Raw genomic sequence first — 22,710 nt, 5'->3', positions numbered from 1 at the left:
AGATGCAGAGGCAAGGATTAAGGAATAATTATTTATCTAGATACAACTGGTTCGCGAGAACAAAAGCTAAACGTTGAGGACATGCTCCAAAGAGGAAACTGTTCTTCGTCTGTGCGTGTGATGTATCATGCACATACCCATCGACGACCTAATCTCAGTCCCTGTCCCTGCAAGAATGTGTATGCGTTTGCGCTGGAACTGGGATATGACATGTTGCGACGTAAGGGATGCCTTATCTTGACTTGGCTTCGATAAGTCAGTTGGGCTGGACATGCAATGCCAGTGCGAGACCCGGAGCGAGTTGCAAGGTTGAAGTGGACTAGTGGACTGGTAAGGTTATCTTGTGCCTACTCTTTTGTGTTGACTGGTGACAACAAACTCTCTCTCACTTCTCCTCCTACTCTCTCCCTTTCGAGTCCTTCCCTTTCCATCCATCCCATCCATCCAAATGCCCTTGGCCCGACTCCCTTTGCAGGGATGCAGGGATACGCAGGTCCCAATTGGCTGGGCGAACTTTCTCCTTGAAACAAGCAAGTATGCAGACCCGTTTGATGACAGAAGCAGAGACACTCTGCGCTGCGCTGCGTCCAGTCACTGCGCCAGCCAGTCAATCAGCCGGCTGGTCAATGAATGGCTTGACCCGCAGTTGTTCTGTTCTGTCGTGTATGAAGACTGGGCAGTGGAGGCTGCCTACATAATACATATGCGAGCTGGGGCCACCCCGTTATTGAAATGACGCCTCATCTCCACGCTCACTTTTCTTGACCTACTTTAGGGAACTTGGATATTTTTATTTGCGTTGGGCTGGAGTTGAGCTGGTCGAGCTGGCTTTGTTGGGGCCCTATTACATTGCTCATCTAATCTTCTGTTCTGGTCTCCTCGTTTGATCTCTGTCTTTCTCGTCTTCTTTTTGCGGCCGTGTCGTCGTTTGTTGCCTCCTAGGGTCAGTCAAGCCAGGCCAGACCAGGGTCCGTTGGATATGGAGCTTGCTCACGGACATTACGCCAATGTGTTGGTGAACAGGTGAGTTCTTGACGGTGTTACAGCATTTGCTAAGTTGTTGTATGGGGCCGGTGCATTCGAGTTCAGGCTGACCGATCAATTACTGACAGGCATCACCCCCAGAACGATGCGCAAGCGCACCGAGATCTAGAGAAGGAACTTATTCTCCATACACCCAGTCGGATTGAAGGGAAAACACGCATACTGCGGGCATCGGATGTTCTTTTGTCGTTAGCTGGCAGGTCCAGCGTAAGCGGTACGCCAGAACCTCATTCATTTCACGCGCGAACGAGAGAGTCTTGAATTGTGGATTGAAATAAAATTGTTGTTATCCCAATTGACTGACCACATTTCCATGGGTCATAGACTCTATAGAGCCATCACCCGCCGTCGAAAACTTTCAAGAAGTCCTCCGCCTATTTCCACCGTTTCGTGATGACGATGGGACTACGCTCGGTGCGCTGGAGGTGAAATGCCCGGATTGCGAGGCGGTCTTCTCGTCAGAGTACGCGGACCTGCTGTTTCCACAGACTCTTTATGGGCGAAAGCTGACTATGCCAGGGGCGAACTAAAGCAACATTACCTGACGAGGTACTGCTCCGGGACGGCAGTTGTTGTCTATGTGATGGCGCGAGATCGGTATGCCCTTGGATCCACATCGGGCTAATTGAAGCCATGCTGATGAAGTAGCTAGGCTAATTACGAAAGGCTACCGCATGGAGAAACGAATGGTCCCGCTTGACTGTCGTCCGATCCGGTTCTTCTGCAGTACCTGCGACAGGCCATTTTCCCAGGGTGAAAACGAGCTGGTAGAGCGTCCACGAGGTACGAACAGCCTCCCCCTCTTACTTTTTCCGAAGTCTAAGAGAATACAGATACAGAATGCTTGGTAGACTGCATGCATTGCGGCGCAACGTGTAATGTCTTGTTAGTTTGGCCCATCATACTAAGGACTCGGTGACCCCAACCCCAAATAGCCCTAACAGCTCTTCCAGATACGAACCCATTCTCAAGGATCCCCGCGACGATACGAGCTACCGCGACATCCAGAAAGAGATCGCAAGCGCAAGCACAAATCACAGCCGAAGCCCGAGCCTTATGCAGAAGGGGTCTATGCCGTCGAAGTTTTCCATGGCCGACTTTGGTGGCGACCAGTCCCTCGCGAAGAAGGCTAGGAGGCTGCGCGATTCTTGGTCGTTTAGAAGTATATCAATTCCCAGATCCAGATAAGCGAAGATTAAACGGACTCAGACTGACGGATCTAGAAATATCCCAGAGCGATGAGGAAGAACTACTAGCCATTAGCTTTGCCGGGCTATATGATTTAGAAAAAGGTGAGATTGCCAGTTGAGGTCCTGAGGAAGAGAGCATGTAAAATAACGTAAACAGTGCATGCACCAAACGGCATCTACCAGCCGCTTCCAGCTGCTGCTGAGATGGGTCTCTCACATGCGAGCTTTTGCTCGAGCGGTGTGTCGCTTTACTTGCTTTGACCAAGATCATCTCTGACAGCACTCTTAGGGCTCGAACCCGAAAAGAGAGACCTCTGCGAAGACGAAAGCAGACACCGCGCGAGCGAGATAGACCACCCTGAGGGCGGGCTAATTAGCGGGAATGGAGAGTGTGAAATGCCTAGGTCTTCCAGGAGGCAGTCTTTTTTTCAGAAGTTATTCGGGCGGAAAGCCCCATTCAGTATAGGCCCTAATTGCCCTATCCTAATTGATCCAGAAGCTAATGATCCATCAGGTATACCGCGCTCACGGTCAAACAGAGGCAAGAAATTGCTAAAGCGAGCCAATACAATACGATTTTCATTTGTCATGAACTATTCTCGCAGCGAGAGCAGAGCCGCCGCTCGGGATAGCGCAGGGAGCTCAGGGGACGCTCTTGCACGGGAAGCGGACGAGAGCCAGAATAACAGTTCAACGACAGTTCAGGATGCCGAGTATATTGCCTTGATGAGGGGGACTCAGAATGTGTTTGTCCACATGCAGTACATCTCCGGCGGGGCGATTGTGCACGATGTCTCGGGGCGTCAAAGAATTCTCCAGGTCGACGAGGTCGCCCGGTTATTCTTGCAGATGAAGGATGAGCTCTCGTCTACGGCAATGTCGTCGCGAGCTTTATCTACCCGGCTCAGAGGAGATGCCTTGATAAAGCAGGGAAACTCCCAGGAAGCAGTGGTGGAGTTCCACAACGTCATGAAAATTCTCGACGACACACCAGGCCTCGACGTCGAGAAGCAAACCCGGGCCGCAATCTTGCATTCCATGGGCCAGGCATACCGGAGTCTTGATATCCCTGCCGAAGCAGAAGCATGCTACCTCGAGTCCTTAGGTCTATACAAACGAGTCCTAGGCCGGGACCATCCGAAGAACTACGCCGTCCTGCACGACCTAGGCAGTCTATGCGAAAAAGACGGTTATGCCACTGAGGCAGCGGCATTGTACGAGCGCTCCTTCGCCGGTCGACTGAAAACGCTCGGTCACAACGCCCCAGAGACACTAAACAGCATGCAAGATCTCGCCTCGCTAAAGGTTCTCCTAGGCGATCTGGAGTCGGCGCTGCTCCTCCTCGAAAAGGCCGTTCCAGCGCTCGACGCAGTATTTGGGATGCAGAACGCGACAACACTAAACGCAATGACGAAGCTTTCATTACTTTACCAGAAACTTGGACTAGAAAAAGAGTCTCGCACAATCTGCGCAAGGACAATTCCACATTGCCGCACTGTCTTTGGTCTCAGCAACGCCGTCACCCGAGACACAGTCGTCAGATACCTCCAAAGCACCAAGAACTTTGACTTCCCGCCAGAGATTCTTGACACCCTGTCTTGCTACAAGCGCTCCCGCGATGCCGACTGCCTCCGCGTCATCCACCGCCTGGGCCGCGCTTACATGGATGCCGGGCTGAACCGCGACGCAGCAAGTCTATTCGAGACACTAGTCGAGGATTTCCTAGCCGTCAAGGGCCCCGAGGCGCCTGAAACATTTGACGCGCTGAGCGCGCTGTGCGTGTCCAGGGAGCACCTCGATTCCGTGGACAAGGCGATGTTTGCATATAGACAGCTCGTGCACATGGCTAAGCGGACGCCGGAAAATCATCACTCAAGAAAGCGCATCGGGTATGCGGAGAAGAGAATCGCAGAGCTCAATCGAAGGAGGGAGACACTAGAGTCCGAGAGGAAAGAATGGGGTTTGGACGAGGCGAGGCCGTGCGACGGGTGCGGGTGTCTTACGACCGTTCTTTGCAAAAGTATGCCGCGTCAAGCACCCACCCACCCATCAATACCTCAATAGCTGAACTTACATATCTCTCTCCAGCCTGCAACATAACCCGCCTCTGCAGCTCCACCTGCCACAAAACCACCCACCACTCAAACCACTGCATCCCCTCCCTAACCCCCCGCCAGTCCAAATCCCTCGCTATCAAACTGAAATGCCCCATCTCAGCGCGCGACCAGGCGCTCTCCCGAATCAAACTCAGCCCCGGTATAGCCACCAGTCTAGGCATCACCAGCTTCAGCGACGTCAGTATCAAGAACGTCACAGTGACAGGCAGCTACACGTACTACCTTGACCCGCGCAACTTCTCGACGTTTAGAATGAGGCTTAGGCCGGATGTTAATACCGTTGTGTTATTTTCGCTGGATTCGGATGTGGAGTATACGGTTGTTACTAGCAACTCTTCTTCGGCGTCAGCGTCATCATCAACGGCAGCGGCAGGACAACCAAGAGGTCGCCTTCCGACGACCTCGTCGAGGAGGAATACGCCGGTCTCTACACCGGCAAATACCCCGGTAAACGGACACGGACATGGACATGGGAAAAAGGCTACCGCACAAGGACAAGATCTTCTCTGGGTATCTCCTCAAACCCGGGACTCGATCTCGCATATCCCCGTCGTTAATGCCAACCCTACTACAAACCCAACCTCAACCACCAAATCCCGAACCCAAGACCCGCATGAAGAAAAATACATCCTCGTCAAACCCGGCACCGAGATGCTCAAAACGCTCATCGACAAGCGCGTCGCCGTGCGGTCTGGCTCTGATGGGCGTGAACGAAATACATTCATTGAGTGCCTTGGTACGAGCCCAAGCCAGGACCTTATCGAGTATGCGCAGGGTCTGCTGTTGACAGGGTATTTGGGGGAGGTTGTTATGTATGTGCTCGAGTGGGTTTGGCGGTGATGGTGTCGTGACGCAGTGGGATTATGTCCTCGGGTCGCATACGTACTTCGCTGTTTGTTTGGTTTGGTGATATCAGTAGGTCATTGTAATTAATCGATTGGGGGATTTGCGGTGGAGGGCTGGTTTGAATTTGGACTCGAGCTGGAGGCCGTTGTGTGTGATATACATACATAGATCAGATCATGTTATATAGTATAGAAAATAGTGGTAGATATCTAGATTTTGTTTGGTATGTTTATATTTATACCTCATCATTTCAGCCCTAATTAACGTCCGTGGCTACTGACTACGAGCATAGATTCCGGGCGTGAGATTCAATCATAGACGCGAGGCGACGTGCTTATATATATGTACCATATATATCTTCCAATAAAACTGAAGTTAAAGTTATGTATCAAAGTCATATATACAATGCACTGCTTGCTCTTGGGTATAAAACAGACCGTAGACTGATCGCTGAATGCTGGATGCTGAATGCTGGAAACAAATGAAACCGAGCCCGAACTGGAAACAATCGAGGCTTGCTGGATGAAAACACAAGAAAGTAAAAAAGAACAAAGACAAAGTAGTAGAGAGGCAAGTAGATGACCCGTAGCTCTTCCATATCGTAAACATAAGGAACGACCAACCTAGGTAGGTCTCGTCTGTGTCGGGCAGTGTAATGTCACTGGTAGATAAGTAAGAAAGTAGAAAGGTAAGCGTAGGCAATCAAATCAAGCCCACTGCCACCCCCCACCCCCCGCAGCCTCCTGGCTGTGCATAACAGCCGAAAGAATATTATTCCTCTGCCCCTGGCCATGCCCCGTCCCAGTTGGCGGAGCATACGAGTACCCATACTGATACGCACCATTCCCCCCACCAACAGGCTGATACGAATGCCGCTGATACTCCTGAATGAGTAGCGACACCGCAGCATTGGGGTTAACCCCCTCTCCCGTATCCGTTATCTTAAGCGCCCACTTTGCGTCGTCGACGTTGAACCCCAGCTCGCGGACCATCATATCGATGGCTTGGTCTGCTGGGTCGCGGATTTGAGGGAAGACGGGGCCGCGCGGGGCGCGGGGGCGGGACGGGGGAGGAGCGCTGTATGGGACTTGGATTGGGTGGGGTGGGTTTGTGGGTTGGGTTGGTCGGTTGGAACTTGAATGTTGTGAGGATGAGGATGAGAATGAGGATGGCAGAGATGGAACGGGAGGTGCGCTTTGGTCCGGTCGGTAGAGAGGGTGCGATGGTGCGCCGGCAAGCCGGCTCATGATCTCGTTGTAGCTGGAGATGGGGCGTTCCTCGGCGTAAGACGGGTTTATAGGGTGGCGGCGGTTACGGAGTTGAGCGGCGTAGGCGGCTTGTCGGCGGCGGTGAGGTTCGTCGGTGGTGTTTGTGTTTATGCTGTTTGAGGAGGAGGCTGTATCGTTGCGACTATGACTGCGATTGTGACTGGATGCGGAGGATCGAGAGGAGTTGGAGCCGGTTTGGCGGGAGGATGCAGAGACGCGGGGGGTGCTTTCGCGGGACTTGTATGCCTTTGAGACGGCTTCACGGAAGAAGATGGCGCGGCTTGCGTCGGCCGAGTCCCATTTTGTGAGGCCCATGGATTGCGCGCGCTGGAAGATCTCGTTGCCGTTGTCCACTGTTGCTATTGAGCCGAGGGCAAGGACGGCGGAGGGGCCAAGGGTAAGGATGTAGGATGTCCATTCCTCTGTTCCTGTATGTTAGCTTCGTTTCGTCAGTGGAATAGGGAATAGTCAAACCTAGTATTGCCTCCTCCTTGGCCGGGTCCTTCGCCGGGACGTCATGACCATTGAGTACGCCTGCTCTTCGTGCCTCCTCGCACTTGCCATGGATGGGCTGGAGGAGGACGCCCAGACAGGTCCAGATCTCCGTCATATCATAGAGCTGAGCATGAGACAGGCCGCCCTGGTTGCCCCTCCCAAATCCCTCTGGTGGTTCGAAGAGCACATTGTTCATGCCAAACGGCTCGCTAATCGACATGGCGACGGAGCTATGCTGATTTGTCGCAACAACGCCGCCGTTCAACCAGTCCAACTGTCCAAGGACATCTCCCTCACGACCCTTCCCACACCCAAAAATCCGACAAAACGCCCAAACCCGCCAGAACGCATCATCGATCTCGGCCGCACGATCATCATCCACGCCAGCGAGGCCGCGGACGGTTTCTGGGCGAAGGAAGGTACCGCAGCGAGCGAGGATAAGCGACTTGAGCTTGACGAGCGTGTAGAGGTCTTGCGTGTAGCGGTCGAGGTAGAGTGAGGGAGTGTACTCGGGGACAGGGGCATCAAGGTCAAAGAGAACCTGCCACTCGTTGTCCCAGGGCGGGCTCATCTCGCGCAGTTCCCAGGCGGGCGGCGACATTTGGAAGACGGTGTTCTTGATGAGTTCGAGCTCGTGGCCCTTGAAAACACGATAGAACTGCCTGTTCATGACAGCGAAGCTAAAGAGGTCCGGTAACGAACTGCATTGCCGCAAGATCATCACGACAATCTCATCTGGCAGGGTCCGGGGCATCTCTCCCGAGGGGACGAACGGCGTCGTCGCAACGGGTGTCTTGATTTGTTGTGCTGGGAAGCCGGCCTCGAGCTCGTAGATGGTTTCCTGACCTCGACGAGAGCCAGTAGACCTCGAGTCGGCCTCCATCTCATACGGCCCGGCAGCAGCATTTTTCGATTTCGACTTTGTTTTCATCTTGGTCATGGTGCCCTCGGCTTCGAACGAGAATGTTTTCCGCGGCTTCGGTTGTAAGACTTCGATTTGCAGGGGAGCGTCATCTTCTGCAGCAGCAACAGGATCAGCTGGGCTGGCGAGTGCAGGAGGAACTCCTCCTGCAGATGACTGCTGTTCTTCCTTTGTCTTTGTCTGCAGGCGGGGCAACTTCATGCGCAGTTCGCGCTCGCTGTTGACGGACGCTGGTCTTTGAGGCGGAACCGGCGCACTGAGGAGGCTAGAACTCGAGGTTCTGGACCCGACCGATTCATTCTCGTTCCTCTTCGTCGCAGCAGTTATCGCTGTTAAAGCGTCGTGACTCTTCCTCCGCTCAAGGGCAGCAACGCTCGAGCCGCTCAGCGAGCGCAGATGCGGCCGGTGCAGCTGGAGGTGGCTCTTCCAGCCAAAGCCCAAACCGGGCACAGCGACGCTGAAAGAGAATCCAGACGAGGCCCGGCCTTTGTCACGTTTCTTGGCGTTATTCATTTCCTCATCCGGCGAGGGCGAAGCTTTGGCTTTTGACGATTTCGTCACTCGTGAGGCGTCTCGAGGCGGAGAGGGCGCTGGCCGGGTGGCAATCATGTCCATATTACCTCTTCTCACTTGCAGCGGTGCATCGATACGTGGCAGGTCCTCTGAGTCGCCGCTGTTACGTTCCACAACAAGCCCGGCCAATGCATTCTCGAGTTCCTCTGCAGCCTGCGAGAGCGTCGGGTGATGGCGCTTGCCATGGTCGTGCAGCTGCTGCGCCCCTGCACCTGCAGGCCTCATCGAATCAAGGATCCCATCTCGAGTCTCCTCATGGATTGTCGGCGTTGCTGATGTTACGGGTGATTGCTTTTTCTTGCGCCGGATGGACAGCGGCGCTAATTGGATTGGGGGCTCGCTGGGGAGCGGCTTGCTTAAGTTTTTGACGGACACCTTGGACATGTTCGAGTCGGACCGGTACACGGAGACTGGATCGTCAAACACGCCGGCTATACTAGGCGAAATGATCGAGAATGCGTCGGCGGACTTGTATGCCGACGCGGAGGCTTCGGAGCCTAGACTGGTGAGGGACGATCTGCGACTGTAGCACGAGGAGGCGGCGTCAATGTCATCGACCAGTTCGTCAGACCATAGCCATGACGTCCCGGTCGTCGTTACGGTGCTGTCCGACTCTGCTAAGCTCTCGCGGATGCTGCTGATGTTGCTGATGATCGATGGCGCGCCAGACTTGCATGCGCCGTCCAACGACTGATGTCGCGAACTAACAGGGGAGACAAGCGAAAAGTGAGACGAGAGTTCGGGGAAGAAGCGAGTCCATCGGGTTCCTGACCACGATGGCGTCCGTTCGAGAATCGGCGAAACATAAATATCGTCGTCGTAAAGACTGCGCTCTCTTCTTACTCTTCCTGTTCCAACTCCAGTTCCAGCTCTCGACATTCCCGACCCCGTTTTAATCGCAGGCGGAGGATGCGACTTGCGCTTCTTCATGGCTGACCGCGGACATGAACCAGATCCTGAACGATCAGCACCACGGTTCGACGATCCGCTGAATGAAGCAGGGGCCTTCATCTCGTCGGTGATCTTTCGTCGTGGACTCGTGATATATCCAGGATACCAGAATAGAAAAAAAAAGGCTTGCAAGCTCAAAGCACCCAGTCTACTTTACTTATTCCCACGGGGACCATGTTCTCGACCCTCGGACCACACCAGGTGATTGGTATTTCTTTGTGCGCGGGTCGGCCTGAGCGTTCAAAGAGTCCAGTTGCAGGCTGGTGGCAGGTGCTTCAGTAGTAGGTAAGGTATTAGGGAGGGCTCCGGAAATAGTCAACTGGCTTTGCCGTTGGGTGTGCCTGTTGAAAACGAGGGTTTTCTTTGATTCAGCTGTCTTTCAGATTGGACAAAGCACGAGTCAACAAAGGTCGGACAAAGGCAGGACAAAGATCGCAGCGATTACTATAACTATAGGCTCAAAGACAGCAACAGTCAGCGGTGCACTGCAAACAAGTATAGACGCACGTGGCAAAAGGTATGAAGTTTGAAGTATACAAACCTTCCAATCAACAACAATGAATACTATAGTACAGTAGTATCAGCAGGTGAACCGTTGGACCTGAAAGTCGGACAGCAGTGAAGCACAGCACAGCACAGCACAGCACTTTGCAGCTATGGTAGAGCAAGGAAGAGAGCACAGATGAAAGCAGGCCCAGCTAGTAATAAGAAGAGCGTCACCTGTGGTAAGTAAGCTCCGTCACATTCCTTGGCTTAGTCGATGGAGATCCCTGCACGTCGAATGGGGTCCGTTTTGAGGGCTGAGTTGCTGCACTTCTGTTTCTGTTGAGACTGAGGGCCGACTTGACTCGGGGCATAAATTACATTGGCAATTCTCGAGTACCTCGTACCTCGTATCTTCTTGACTTAACATGTCTATTCACTGTGTAATTATTCCATCGCAAGCATCTCGAGTCTTAATATAGATACGCACCTTTACCAGCACTACTGTACCCAAGTTCGGGATCGACAAGCCAAACTGCACTCCTCAAAAGGCTAACCCGCCAACTCGTATAGCACTTAACTCGACAAAGTAAGGCCAACTCGAGGTTAAGAGGGTTGCAGCAAGTCGCTGCGCCTAAAATGGCCTGTTCTGGGTTAGTGGAGCGCCTCGTGGGCTGGAGAGTGGAGGGCCAGCGGTGGCACTTGTTGGTGCAGCTGCATTGGCGCAGTCGGGGCTGTGCTCGAGTCAGCCTTTTTCTCATGTACCTACAGCTACAAGAACAGTTTGCCAGTATCGCAGAGTTAATCTGCTCTTGGGAGCTTGGATTCACTTCTTTTGGGCTTTTGGAGAGTGTATGAAATGGGTAGATGTTCGGTGGGCGTTTTGGTCAGATCGGACGGTATCAGCAAGGGCCGACAACCGACTCCGAACTTTTTTCCTCGAATTCCAACAGAAAATGGCCGAATCAACGAATGACCCGATGGCCTTACTCTGCACATAATACAGAGAACAGAGTATGCGTGCTACTTGATCAGCTTGGCGGTAAGACCGGATTGTCGGATAACTATACTCTCGCAAGTCGAGAACCCAGAGAATCCAGATAGATTGCTTCATGCAAGGCGATTTCGGCCCCTACATATGGCCCTCGCTTGATCCGCAGAACCTGATCAATTACTGCAATCATGATTCATGTCTCTCGCCCCAGCTTCAACAAGAATTTATCTCCAACCCTGCATTTGGCCCCATGATCCCGACCCAGTCCTTGGCTCTGCAGTGTCCCCCTACCCCATCGCTGTCGCCTCTTGCCATGGGGCCATGACCAAGAACTTGAGAGAAGAATGCGACTACCTTACACGTGGACGGGCAAATAATAATGTCCGATAAATTTTTGGATCCCGTTCTATCCGCTCAAAGCACTTGCTTCACAGAATAAGCGCCGCTTTCATTCCTGGCGGTAATTCATGCAGCCATAAGGCTGAGATAGACTCCCCATACAACACCAAACAGATTTCCGACAAGGAGTCGCTGATCGGCAGGCACAACGGTGAAGTTCAAGATTGACACAAACGGCCACAGCTTGAGACCTGCAAGCATGAATGGAAAGAAATTCTAAGCATTAACAGTTAGACATAACATGACATGGTTGCGTTACATCCGCCAGGAACCGGCCGGCGTCCCGTGGATGAGTATGAGTATGAGAATGGGTATAACTTCATGCCCTCGCGCTCGATCGTCGCAGCTAAGGAAAGGCCCCCAAACGGAAGCGGGAGGAGTGGATTCGACAAGAAGAGGGAAGGGGGGGGGGTGTGTGTTGTAAGTGTAACTTGTTGGGTTGATTGGGGCCATACATTCAAGATATCGCTCTTGATGACTTCATAGTCGTGACCTCTCAGCATACCCATTGTTGCAATGAAAGCGACGGTGTTCCATGCTCCGCCGATAACCTGGTCAACAACAATCTTGGCGACCGTGTTCCAGACATTGATCTTCGGCTGGTTCTCTCTCTCTTTTTTTCCCTTTTCGGATTCTCTTTGTTCGAATCCAGGGAATCTCGACTCAAGAGCCTCCAGCCATAGGAATGTCAACGGCGACAGGATGAGAGCGCTCGTGGTGAACTGGAACAATGTCTGAGTGTCGAGCTCAAAATGAGTCTGATTTAACCAGTTAGTGTCTCCTACATAGTCGTGCCCCAAGGGTAGAACGAACTCCATCGCGATACGAAGTGATGCCCTGAGCAAGCACATTCGAGCCCGCACTGATCAGGGCGGCCTGCAAAGTGGCCTTTGCGATCGGAGGTAGCGCCATTCCGAATCTCGGTGATCTCAACGGCGTAGGTTTGGAGTACTAGTAGATACGCGTGCTCGTTACAATGAGTCGAACCTCGATTCGTCCGAGCGGGGTGCCGTTGGTCTCTGGGACGATTGGAGCTCCCACTTCCAAAGGAGTCAGGCGGTTTGAAGCCTAGAGTGTGATCGATGCTGGATTGGCGTCACCGCGTCGAAGGCCGATTCCTGGTTAAGCAATGATTGATGTCGATTTGAACTATAACTTTGGGGACTGGGAACTGTGGCTGGGATAGTCTAGAGAAGGCAAAGAAATGCTCATCTGAGTTCCCCTCAGAAGTCGACCTTGCAGGCAGACTGGAAACACGTAGCTCCACCTCGCAATGCTGCTGCTGCCAAGGCCCACTTCTGATTTGACCTGACCGTGCATCGCAAATCACCCCCCACGCTCGTATCTGGGAAGAGTCTCCTTGATCAAGGCCCCATCCATGTCGGGAGTAAGAAGGGAAGTCTACCTGGACATATTCGGCAGCAGCAACCGGCGCCCGCCCGTGGGCCCGACCCGCCCGAGTTTCGAGGAAGTTATCTCTCTACAAAAAGCTGTTATTACTAGTACTTATATCGTAGGTGACTTTGACCTTTTCAGCCTGTACAGTATTCTCAAGTAATTTCTCAGGTGTGTCTTTCACTAGACCGCCCAAGCAACCTCGACCCCTTCGTTCCCTGCGACTAGGACGCCGGGCTAGAACGCTGCGGGGAGTTCCCCCTATCGGATGGCTGTGAGGATATCGATGGCTCGCTTCGCTGCGTTGGAGGATGCACGGGGTGTGAGCATAGTCTCTCATGTCCATCCTCTTCCTGATGCCACGGCTTGGAGCTGAGACACCACTGCCCTGCAGGCAGTTGATGCACGGCTTTTGAAGTTTCCGACGTCACAATGGTATGGCTTGCTTGGTCGGCACTCTGACGGAGTTTTCGGGCTCTCGCAGGGCTCGATCAACCGATGGAGTGGATGAGGGTTGTTGAGTTGTTGTTTGTTGCGCCGCACCAGACTCCCCGATGCCAGCGGGAGCCATGGCCATGTGGAAAACACCTCTCATCTTTCCCTCCCTCTTCCTCTGCCCCTCGCCTCCCCATCTTCATCCTCCTCGGCAATACGGCTATGACTTTGAATTAGATTCTCCTCACTCGCCTCGAACCTCGAATTATTCCTCGACCTTCCACGCTTCGTCTCGTCGACCACGGTATCGAGCTGGACATTCGTAGTGAACAGATCCGAGTCCTGAAACTGGTTCGGCGTAAATCGCGGCCTGACTCTTCCTTCCGACCCGGAGTATTGTTGTTCTTGTTCCTCCTTGAGCTTGTTTGGGTCCTTCCGGAGCGTGAACAGAGTGGGCACGTTGGCGGCGAAGGCGGCGAAAAATTCCTCGACAGAGCCCCAAGTGTTGCGGTTGACTTGGGCAGTGCTGGAGCTGTAGTATGGAAGGCGGACGATGGCAATGGCGATTAAAAGGAGGCCGACGGAGAAGAGAACTACATACTGGAGACGTCTGTCGTTGTTAGACAGAGTGGTTCAAGGAATAGGGGAGTGATTGATACACACTTCATCCAGGATTTCCGCACTCGAAGTAGCCAGGGCATAGGAAGGAGGATCAGCATCGCATCAGTGGTGATGTTAAGGGCGACCAAAGTCACGAGCTGGGTGTTGGCTTTGACACAGTCTCCTATACAATTGCCGTTAGCGCTGATCTGCTTTACTTGGGTTAATCCGCGAACCTGGATCAGGCACAACCTGCCAGTATAAGTGCGCAGGACGGCACTCGCCAAACGTCGTTCCCTGGACTGCGACGATCGTGGCGAGAAGAACACCCCAATACACCTTGACGATCATCTCAGGCTCCGGTAGCCCGGTGAGGACGCGCTCGCAGAGCAGCAGGACAACGGACTTTTGCAACCACAGGCTGGGGCAGTCAGTCAGCATGGTATTAGCCCAGCGCGGGTGTGTTCGAGAAGCATACTAAGTGTTGTATATCGCGCGGTTCGCAAGAGTCATCTTGCTCCCCACCGTCCGGCGGTAGATCTCCAAGTCCGTGAGCCCCAGCGCGGGCCTCGTCATATTATTGTTTCCCCAGAGAAGCACGACCGTTGTCAGCGCAGACCGCGCAAGGATGAACACAATGCAGACCATCGTGATGTAGTCGCTAAGCATGAAGTCCTGGTTACGGTACTTGCGCATGAACAGGCGGACGGCCATGAGGATGATGGAGAGACCGCCAAACACGCCGACTAGGGCAAGGGTCGTCGTCAGGTCTTCCTTCATCGTTCAGCGCAGGACTGCTGGTGTTGTCTGGGAGCATTATCCTGGCTTCCAACGAGACAGAATAGTTTCGAAGTTGGCTTATGGTGGGCGATACTTTTTTTTTTTTCAATATTATTTAGTCAAGTCTCACTATGAATAGGGATCGGCATGATCAAAACACCCGCTGAACGGACGGTCGAACTTTGCGCTGGGAATTTTCGGAGAGACAGGTGAGGTGGAGAAGAAATAGATCCTTCGGTCTGAAACGATGTTATTGCAGTCTCGGCGTCATTTAATATTGATGAGCGCACGCGACAGCTAGGGTTTCTGATCCGGGAGGTGGTACCGGCACGCTGGGTCCATGCCTTGTTTTTTTTTCGATCTGCCATGGACTGTCAATCTGCCATCCAGAGCATTATTTTGATGTTCCGTTGTCTTCAGAGTTCTGCATCTTGAAATCGCAACTGGAAGGGATTGACAGGACTAAAATCAAAGTGGAGCCCTAACGAGGATGCAAAACAGCCAGCGATGGAGCGATGGAGCACTTTCTCCCTGAGCGGCCTGCACAGGGCTCCATCTGCTCCCGAACAGCGCGGCCAGGAACAAATCTCGCCCGCTCGCTGAAACGTTTATAACGTTCTCGACTCCTATTCCAAGTCTCCTGCGCCTGTCGGATTTCGCCATCCTCGAATCAACATGCTGCATCGGCTAGCCTTGGCTGCATCCCTGCTGTTGGCGCCCGTCAGCGCTCTTGCGCAGCGCGGCGCAGCTTCATCTACTAGCCCCGAAGCTCTGCACCGCCGCGAGTACTTTTATGTTGGTGGGGAGTATGTCAACACGACCGATGGCTGGCTATTCCATAACCAGATGTACGTCGAGAAGCTCTCGCCGGAGGGTGGCAGTACACAGCTTTATCCGATTGTCATCCTGCACGGCGGAGCTCAGACCGGCACTGTACGTACTCTGCCTCGGGTATCCGACATGAAACAATCATCGCTGACAGCTGCAGAATTTCCTCAACAAGCCTGACGGCGGCCGAGGATGGGCGTCTTGGTTCCTCGAGCAGGGGTATGAGGTGTACATTGCCGACCGCACGATGACGGCGCGCTCGCCGACGATTCCAGAGGATGGGTACTCAGAGAAAGTCTTCTCTGCCGAGTTCATCGCGGAGCGATTCACAAACGTGCAGGACTACCCCCTGTGGCCGCAAGCCAAACTGCACAGCCAGTGGCCCGGAGTGAGTCTTTATCTCGCTCCCCAGCTTCCTGTAAATGCCAGCTAACGACCATCCAGACCGGCGAGCGCGGCGACGAAATCTTCGACGCCTACTACGCCAGCAACGTGCAATCCATCTCCGACAGTCTCGCGCAGGAAGAAACCATGAAAGCAGCAGGCGAAGCCCTCCTCGACAAAATCGGCCCCGTCATCCTAATCACGCACTCCCAGGGTGGCCTATACGGGTGGTCATGGGCCGATAGCCGACCCGAGTCCATCAAAGCCCTGATCCAAATCGAGCCAAAGGGCCCTCCCTTCCGCGAGGTTATTTTCAGCAACAGCTTCAGTCGCGCTTGGGGATTAACCTCCATTCCACTTACATACGAACCCAAGCCCACGAATCAGTCAGCGCCCTTGTCCATGAAGACAATCCCCAGCGACAAACCGGGTGAATTGCTAGAGTGCATCATCCAGCAGGAACCCGCGCGTAAACTCACCCAGCTCGCGAAGGTCCCCATTGCCATTGATACCGGCGAAGCGAGCTACCACGCGCAGTACGACTACTGCTTCATCAAGTTCTTGAAACAGGCGGGCGTCAACGCGACGCATCTGGATCTGGGAAAGCGCGGCATTCACGGGAATGCCCATCTGCAGTTCCTTGAGAAGAACTCGGATGATATTGCGGCGTTACTGCATGAGTGGATTGGGAATGTTACGCTCAAGGCGTAAGTATTGAGGTCCTGACGAGAGATATCCAGGAATCTCGATCTATTTTGTACTCCGCACTCTGTATGTATGTATCTCGGGCACTGAACTCAATAGACCTGTATATTATTATACCTTTGTAAATACAAGAAGTCCAGATCGACAGTGCGCCGTGGCTGCATAACATCATTTCGCGTCGCACTAATCACCGTGCAACCTGACTGTATACTCCGAACTCCGTCGTCAGCGATCAACAATCTAGATCGGATCGACACTCGAGTTTGTTCAAGATTTAAGTCTTAAGGTTGGACAACCTGGATTCCAAGACGCGGACCCTGGTCACGGTCAGAGAAACCACTGCAGGGACGCAGACCTACAAAAGCAAACATGCAATATGGGCTTATCTTATACGAGCATTGTGCCATTGTACCCCTTTTAAGAGATTGATACTTATTTTCGTCTCCTCTCGATCCCCTGTCTCGACTCTCGAGGATCCGGAGAAATTCTAGTAGTTGAGCACTCACGATGAAGCACTCACTGCTCCTCTTACCTCTCCTCCAGGCCCTAAGGGCGAACGCAGGCCCCGTCCCAGGGCTTGGTGGTGATGGGCTGCCAACCATTCCAGATCTCCTGGACGATATTCTCCCTGGCCTTCTTGATCCTGGCGATGGCTCAGACTCAGATCCAGGATCGGGGGAGGGTTCGGGTCCTGTCCCAGGCACTGGCTCAGGCTCAGGCTACACCCTAACCTGGGCCGACGAATTCGACTCACCACAATCCAACGCCAACGTCAACAGCCTGCCCGCCGCTACAAACTGGCGTCTCCTGACCGGAACCTCTTATCCCTCCGGCGCACCCAACTGGGGTAACAACGAGCTCCAATCCTACACCACCGACACATCAAACATCCACATTACGTCGTCAAGCACCCTCAAAATCACCCCTCGCCTCTCCGGCTCCAACCCCGTCGAAGGGCCCTGGACAAGCGGGCGCATGGAAACATTGCGCACGGATTTCGCCGCCTCGCCGGGCGGACGCCTCTACATCGAGTCCCGTCTCCGGACGGGCTGCGCCCCCGCCTCCCAACAAGCGGGCATCTGGCCTGCCTTTTGGGCTCTGGGTGCTTCGTTTCGCAACGACCCCACGCATTGGCCCATGGCGAGCGAGTGGGACTTTGTCGAGGTGATCAACGGTCAGCCGACAGTGTACAACACCCTGCATTGCGGGACGGACTCTAACGAGGGCGGGCCGTGTAACGAATACACGGGACTCGGGAACGGAGGTGTTAGTTGGAGCGGGTGTGAGTGGCATACTGTTGGATTTGAGGTGGATCGATCTGGCTCCTCCGGATTCTCTCTTGCCGACACTGCCTCTGGCTCTGGTTCCGGCGGTGATTTCCCTTTCCCTGGAAGTGGCGAGGGAGGATGGGAGGAAGAAACACTCACCTGGTTTCTGGACGGCCAGCAGACGCATCGTGTCTCAGGAGCGGATGTGGGTAATGAAGAGGTGTGGGAGACCATCGCGCACCAAGGACACTTTCTGCTGCTGAATGTTGCTGTGGGAGGCAGCTGGCCTGGGTATCCTGATGAAAACACAATTGATGGCGAGGAGATTGCGATGGAGGTGGACTATGTGCGGGTGTATAATGCAGAGGCTTAGGTAGAGCAGTTGATGATACCCACCTGATACTGAAGGCTCCTTGGTTTTTTTTTACTACTGTAGCAGGGGCAGTTAATAGCAACTGAAAAACACTGGACTGAATATCTCCTTGACTGCTAGATGAAGAAGGAGCGACCGGTGACCTTCTTGTTGCTTGGCCGTAGACGGAAGGAACGCGCCTTAAGGCATTCAGCCGGCAGCCGACCTGCCGACTGCAGCGTTACTTGCCAGTGAAGTTGCCATCAACCGCCAACCCTAAGGCTGGGCAGCATTCTTTCCCATATGTATACGTCTTACAGCTTTTTCATTATATCTTAGCGAGTTACCTATAATTAATCATAGCCTTTTGCATATATCTTACTGGTCCACTATCCATCTACTACGTTGTGATATGCACATACAAGGACATGCCTATCCAAGCTTTTTTGACCAAATGGGGCTTGAGTTAGGTATTTCTGCGCCGTACTAAGCTTGTGCAACGCCAACAACTCAAGTGGCACGCCACCCGAGTATTGAATTATGGACTACCTAACAATCGCGACCTCGGATGTCGAGTACAACACACAAGCACAAGCGTACATACATTTCGTGTCCCCTGGAAGCCCAGGTTATACAATCGGCATACAAACTAACGCCCAGGTTGTTCGAGAACTCGGCCTCCCACTCACCGACCCATCTTCACTCCAGTGTCCCCCGTAGCTGATCCGATGGACTATTAGACAAAATAATCCCCATATCATACCCATGTCATCTCCCTTCCCCAGCAACACTATATACTCAATGCCGATCCATATCCTATCCTAGGGATTCATTTCAATTCAATCCATTTACCAGCTCAGACACCCGCCCTTGGTGTCGACACAGCCCAACTCTAACTCCGCGCAAACTGCCCGAGATCGATCAAGGTAGGTCAGTTACTCGGTCACATGCAGATAGATGCAGACAAGGAACAAACAAAGAAGATAAAAGAAAAGTAACAAACTCACGCCTCTCAGCAATCTCGTACCGCTCGTTCCGTCGCGGCTCGCGTCTTGCAAGGTGGATTTCTACCCCCTGGGCCCTTTCGAGCTTCGAGTGGGATTTTAAAAGGGTGAGGATGTGCGTTTGGGTTTGGGGATCTGCTCATCACGTTGTTAAAAATAAAAACGGGGGAGTTAGATGTTAGGTACATAGGACAAGGTCAAGGTCAGGTCCTGTGTTTGGCTTGGGGTCATACGCACCTGCGAATCCGGAATCAGGGAGCGGAAGTGTAGAGGTGGTTATCGTCTCCAATTCCAAGATTAGGCCCTTGATATTGTTCTCGACGCTCTCCGGGATCTCGTTCTTTGAATTTGGAGTACTACTGTACAGATCATACCTAACTGACGTCGTCCGCTCCGAGATAGGTAGAAAGCTCAGTGAGAGTAAGTATCCGGATCTAGGTATGCGGACGAAGAACATGTTTGGGAAGAGGTAGATTGGTTCTTCCTTGGGAGAGGGCGAAAGCGAAAGCTTGCATTGGATGTAGCGTAGGATACTGCTTGAGTTAAGTGAAGGTTGATGGTGTTTCTTCAAACCGAGTGCTTTCGTGATGGCTGTTTGTTGTACTGGATGTTAGACAAGACAGGGTTAGTTGTCCAGACCGATAGATTGGTTGAAAGATAGGATAGAGTAGAATAGAGCAGGATAGAAGCACTCACAAGCCACTTTCCAATTAAACACCCCCTCTACCGCCCCACCCCCAACCCATACCGTATAACCTTTGAAGTCCAACTCCACCCCAGGCATCTGGGGCTTCGGTTCAGACACCCCAGGGAGGTCAATCTCCTCATCTTCCCCATCCATCCTATCCATTCCAATCCCAGCCCTCCCCAAATTAACCCAAACAACACCCCCCTCAACCATAACACGCACCCCAAAAAGCCCATTCATTTCTTTCTCAAACCCACTAATCCCCTCAAATTGCGGCGCCCGAATTAGCCTTCCTCGACTATTATAACTCCACCCATGATACCGGCACGCCAGAACAGTTGAGCATCCGCTCTCCCGTGTCGTGACGGGGTACGCGCGGTGGCGGCAGACATTGTGGAAGGCGCGGATTGTTAAGTCTTTGTCGAGGATTAAGACGAGGGGGATGGAGGATAGGGTGAGAGTGATGTATGTCCCGGGTTTGGGGTTGAGGCGGGATAGGAGGGTTAGGGGGATCCAGGTCTGGAATTTGAGTTGGTTAGGTTGGTTTGGTCTTGTTTTGGTGGGTGGATAGGAAACTACCTTGCTGAATATAGCGCGTCTCTCGAGTTCAAAAATGCGTGGGGATGTTAGCCAGTCTGGTGGGAAGTCGGGTTCTTTGGTGACTGAAGGTGGTGTGGCGGATGGTCCTGGCTCTGGCTCTGGTTCTGTTTCTGCTTTTTGGAGATTTGGAGCGGGTATGACCTTGGGGCGCTTAGTCTGGGATAGGTAGAGGCATATGAGCCCCACGAGGAGAGCGACGAGTGCTGAGGAGAGAGGGTCTAGCATCTTGACTTAGGTAGGTTTGCAATGTCCAGAAACTGGTCTCGTCTAGTGGGTGGTATTCCAGATTATAATCATAATTGGGCCTGGGTTCATTTGTTGACTCGGAGATAGACTACCATACGTAACTATACTGAATTGGAGGCCTTGACTCCAGCTCTTGTCCTCGGCTTGCCGAAATAGGTGCATTTTTCCAGAGTAACTCGGAAAATCCCTAGGAGTTACTAAAAAGAATACCCGGCCATTCTCATTGCTCGCGGTGGACTCTCTTGCATTAATGTGAATATCACTACGACCCTACGTTACTCAATGCTCCATTCTAGCCCTTGACAATTGGAGAAATGGGCAGTTGATCTTGGTCACGCAACCGCCTGGACGCTCTCTACACCTGAACTTGGATTTATCGGTTTCAATGCAGTGCTTTCCGGCTGCTTCTGCTCCTGCTCTTTCGCCTTCTCCACTGCATGTTGTTGACATACGAGGTCAAAGACACGGCCCTGATAGACTATACCACCGTCAACAGCTAAACAACATGCAGTAGAGTAGGGCAAAACTCACAAAAAACCCCACTCTCCTTCTCCGGATTCAGAATGCCCTCCCGATAAACCCCCTTACCGAGATTCTCCTGCGCCCGCTCACAAAGCTCATAATCCTCCATCGCAACCTGCCGCACAAAGCGGAAGTACTCTTCGAACTTCTCCCCGTTCTCCATGTGGTAGTAGTCGAATTCCATGCGCGTAACGTTGGGGTCTTCGGTGGGACACACGCGGAACGAGGACATGCCTCCTCCATAAACGTTCAGCGTGCAGTTTGGGAAGAAATAGAGGAATAGCCCGTCGTTGGGCTTCTTGGGGTCTGCGATGTGGTGAGAGAAGTTGACGTGATTGTACACTTTGTACCAGGTTGGGGGGTAATAAATGCTGAATGAGGGGTGGGTGTATTGGCAATGGAGGCATTCTTGGTAGCCGTCGACCCTGGGTATCTTAGATGCTGTTTAGCATGGTGGGTGGAGGTGCTTACATTGTCTTCCAGTTGAAGCGGCCTTCGTACTTAATGCTTCGCTTGTACGGGAGCTTGGTGAAGTCGACGCGTTGAAGAAGCGGCTCAAGCTCTGGGAAGTACTCATGGAAGCGTGGAGCGTCCTCAGACAGAGTGGTGAATACCAGGCCGGTGGGCGTAACGTGATGGCGCAGAGGTGTCTTCTATACCAGTAGCCGATTAGTGGTGTTAGGGTAAGCCGCCGTAGCAGGATCTTGGACAGGCAACTTGCAGTGTCCGCACAGGTAACCTGAATCTCCTTAGAAGTAGGCATGTACGCATCCCCAGTGGATCGAACCGCCTCAATCGATTGCTGCGCTACCTCATAGCCGACAACCTCACCAACGTTTTGGAACCTTGTCAGAGGACCAAGGAGATACCATGACTTAACAGCGTCAGTAACGTACTCCGAAGCTGGAAGATAGGATTTTAGTAACCTTGAGAAAGACAGCCCGCCGTTCAAGCTGGTAGAGTGGTTGACTGCAGTACCAGGAAGCCGGAAGCGTGCGAGCGAGGTCAGACATGGTGAAGGCTGCGGTGCCAAAGCGACCTGCTGCTATGGATCATCCAGCGATGCGTCTCGATGATATTTCACGGTACTTATAGTTCGTTTAGTGGTGTCGATATATACCGTGGCACCTGCAAGTTGCTTATGAGTGTCGTCCAATTGGCCAGGCGTAGCGTTTCCTGAAGGGGTTATAAAATCCCGAAGTAAGTACTTTCGCTCAAAAGTTGGAGCTGTAAGAGATATTCAATGTCACATTTGGCACCGTCTATATCGTATCTGAAACCGGAAGCCAAAACGGCATGATTGGGGCTGATAAAGTCCATGAAACCATCATCAACTCCTAAGCCCCGACAGTGGCTATGTATATTCATCAGCCTCATGCAGACACTGCAGTGGATAAATGACAAGCCGCACCATCATCACGGACCTGATGAATATGGCATCAAAAGCTGCAATCCATGTTCGTGCTGGATATTTTGGCGATGTTTTGCTGCTGCCTGGATCGGGAATGGCTGTGGCGAAGCCCTGGAGGTGCGCCCGTGGAATGCCGATGGAATCTGACTCCGACTGGACTGTTTGTCATTTCATCTTCTTAAGCCTGGTGCCATCTCTCTCAAAGATATC

General features: G+C 52.8%; 8 protein-coding genes across 8 annotated transcripts; 3 read left to right on the top strand and 5 right to left on the bottom strand.

Moving 5' to 3' along the window:
• Nucleotides 1-979: 979 nt before the first annotated feature.
• BDV17DRAFT_292506 (uncharacterized protein) lies at nt 980-5,191 on the top strand (the record flags this gene model as incomplete). Its single annotated transcript, XM_073762383.1, has 12 exons — nt 980-1,023; nt 1,113-1,258; nt 1,378-1,507; nt 1,564-1,641; nt 1,697-1,827; nt 1,878-1,929; nt 1,998-2,206; nt 2,268-2,336; nt 2,392-2,472; nt 2,524-2,694; nt 2,749-4,254; nt 4,323-5,191. 12 exons carry the CDS (start codon nt 980-982, stop codon nt 5,189-5,191), a joined length of 3,486 nt encoding a protein of 1,161 aa, XP_073614341.1.
• A 713-nt stretch (nt 5,192-5,904) lies between these two features.
• On the bottom strand, nt 5,905-9,334 carry BDV17DRAFT_282581 (uncharacterized protein; the record flags this gene model as incomplete). The annotated part of the gene is made up of 2 exons (XM_073760222.1): nt 5,905-6,893; nt 6,940-9,334. The coding sequence occupies 2 exons, from the start codon at nt 9,332-9,334 to the stop codon at nt 5,905-5,907; spliced, it is 3,384 nt and encodes a 1,127-aa protein (XP_073614340.1).
• A 1,311-nt stretch (nt 9,335-10,645) lies between these two features.
• On the bottom strand, nt 10,646-12,782 carry BDV17DRAFT_266395 (Mpv17/PMP22 family protein). Its single transcript, XM_073758275.1, has 3 exons — nt 12,096-12,782; nt 11,738-12,040; nt 10,646-11,498 (listed from the first exon to the last, which is right to left on the bottom strand). Exons 1-3 carry the CDS (start codon nt 12,192-12,194, stop codon nt 11,349-11,351), a joined length of 552 nt encoding a protein of 183 aa, XP_073614339.1. The 5' UTR covers nt 12,195-12,782; the 3' UTR covers nt 10,646-11,348.
• Nucleotides 12,783-13,268: 486 nt separating this feature from the next.
• BDV17DRAFT_292503 (uncharacterized protein) lies at nt 13,269-14,492 on the bottom strand (the record flags this gene model as incomplete). Its single annotated transcript, XM_073762382.1, has 4 exons — nt 13,269-13,722; nt 13,776-13,896; nt 13,949-14,133; nt 14,191-14,492. 4 exons carry the CDS (start codon nt 14,490-14,492, stop codon nt 13,269-13,271), a joined length of 1,062 nt encoding a protein of 353 aa, XP_073614338.1.
• Nucleotides 14,493-15,327: 835 nt separating this feature from the next.
• On the top strand, nt 15,328-16,613 carry BDV17DRAFT_266390 (alpha/beta hydrolase). Its single transcript, XM_073758274.1, has 3 exons — nt 15,328-15,425; nt 15,481-15,708; nt 15,765-16,613. Exons 1-3 carry the CDS (start codon nt 15,339-15,341, stop codon nt 16,413-16,415), a joined length of 966 nt encoding a protein of 321 aa, XP_073614337.1. The 5' UTR covers nt 15,328-15,338; the 3' UTR covers nt 16,416-16,613.
• A 73-nt stretch (nt 16,614-16,686) lies between these two features.
• On the top strand, nt 16,687-18,394 carry BDV17DRAFT_266389 (glycoside hydrolase family 16 protein). The gene has a single exon (XM_073758273.1). It carries the CDS (start codon nt 16,917-16,919, stop codon nt 18,048-18,050), a length of 1,134 nt encoding a protein of 377 aa, XP_073614336.1. The 5' UTR covers nt 16,687-16,916; the 3' UTR covers nt 18,051-18,394.
• Nucleotides 18,395-18,877: 483 nt separating this feature from the next.
• Nucleotides 18,878-20,546, bottom strand: BDV17DRAFT_292500 (putative iron-sulfur cluster-binding protein; the record flags this gene model as incomplete). The annotated part of the gene is made up of 5 exons (XM_073762381.1): nt 18,878-18,936; nt 19,037-19,168; nt 19,220-19,636; nt 19,730-20,240; nt 20,301-20,546. The coding sequence occupies 5 exons, from the start codon at nt 20,544-20,546 to the stop codon at nt 18,878-18,880; spliced, it is 1,365 nt and encodes a 454-aa protein (XP_073614335.1).
• Nucleotides 20,547-20,625: 79 nt separating this feature from the next.
• On the bottom strand, nt 20,626-22,688 carry BDV17DRAFT_266382 (aromatic ring-hydroxylating oxygenase subunit alpha). Its single transcript, XM_073758272.1, has 5 exons — nt 22,016-22,688; nt 21,811-21,963; nt 21,561-21,742; nt 21,099-21,514; nt 20,626-21,045 (listed from the first exon to the last, which is right to left on the bottom strand). Exons 1-5 carry the CDS (start codon nt 22,100-22,102, stop codon nt 20,900-20,902), a joined length of 984 nt encoding a protein of 327 aa, XP_073614334.1. The 5' UTR covers nt 22,103-22,688; the 3' UTR covers nt 20,626-20,899.
• Between the last annotated feature and the right edge of the window lie 22 nt (nt 22,689-22,710).

This window comes from Aspergillus undulatus (assembly GCF_047715775.1).
Source record: "Aspergillus undulatus strain CBS 261.88 unplaced genomic scaffold BDV17scaffold_33, whole genome shotgun sequence".
Lineage (NCBI taxonomy): Eukaryota > Fungi > Ascomycota > Eurotiomycetes > Eurotiales > Aspergillaceae > Aspergillus > Aspergillus undulatus.
This window is presented reverse-complemented; position numbering and strand designations above follow the sequence as displayed.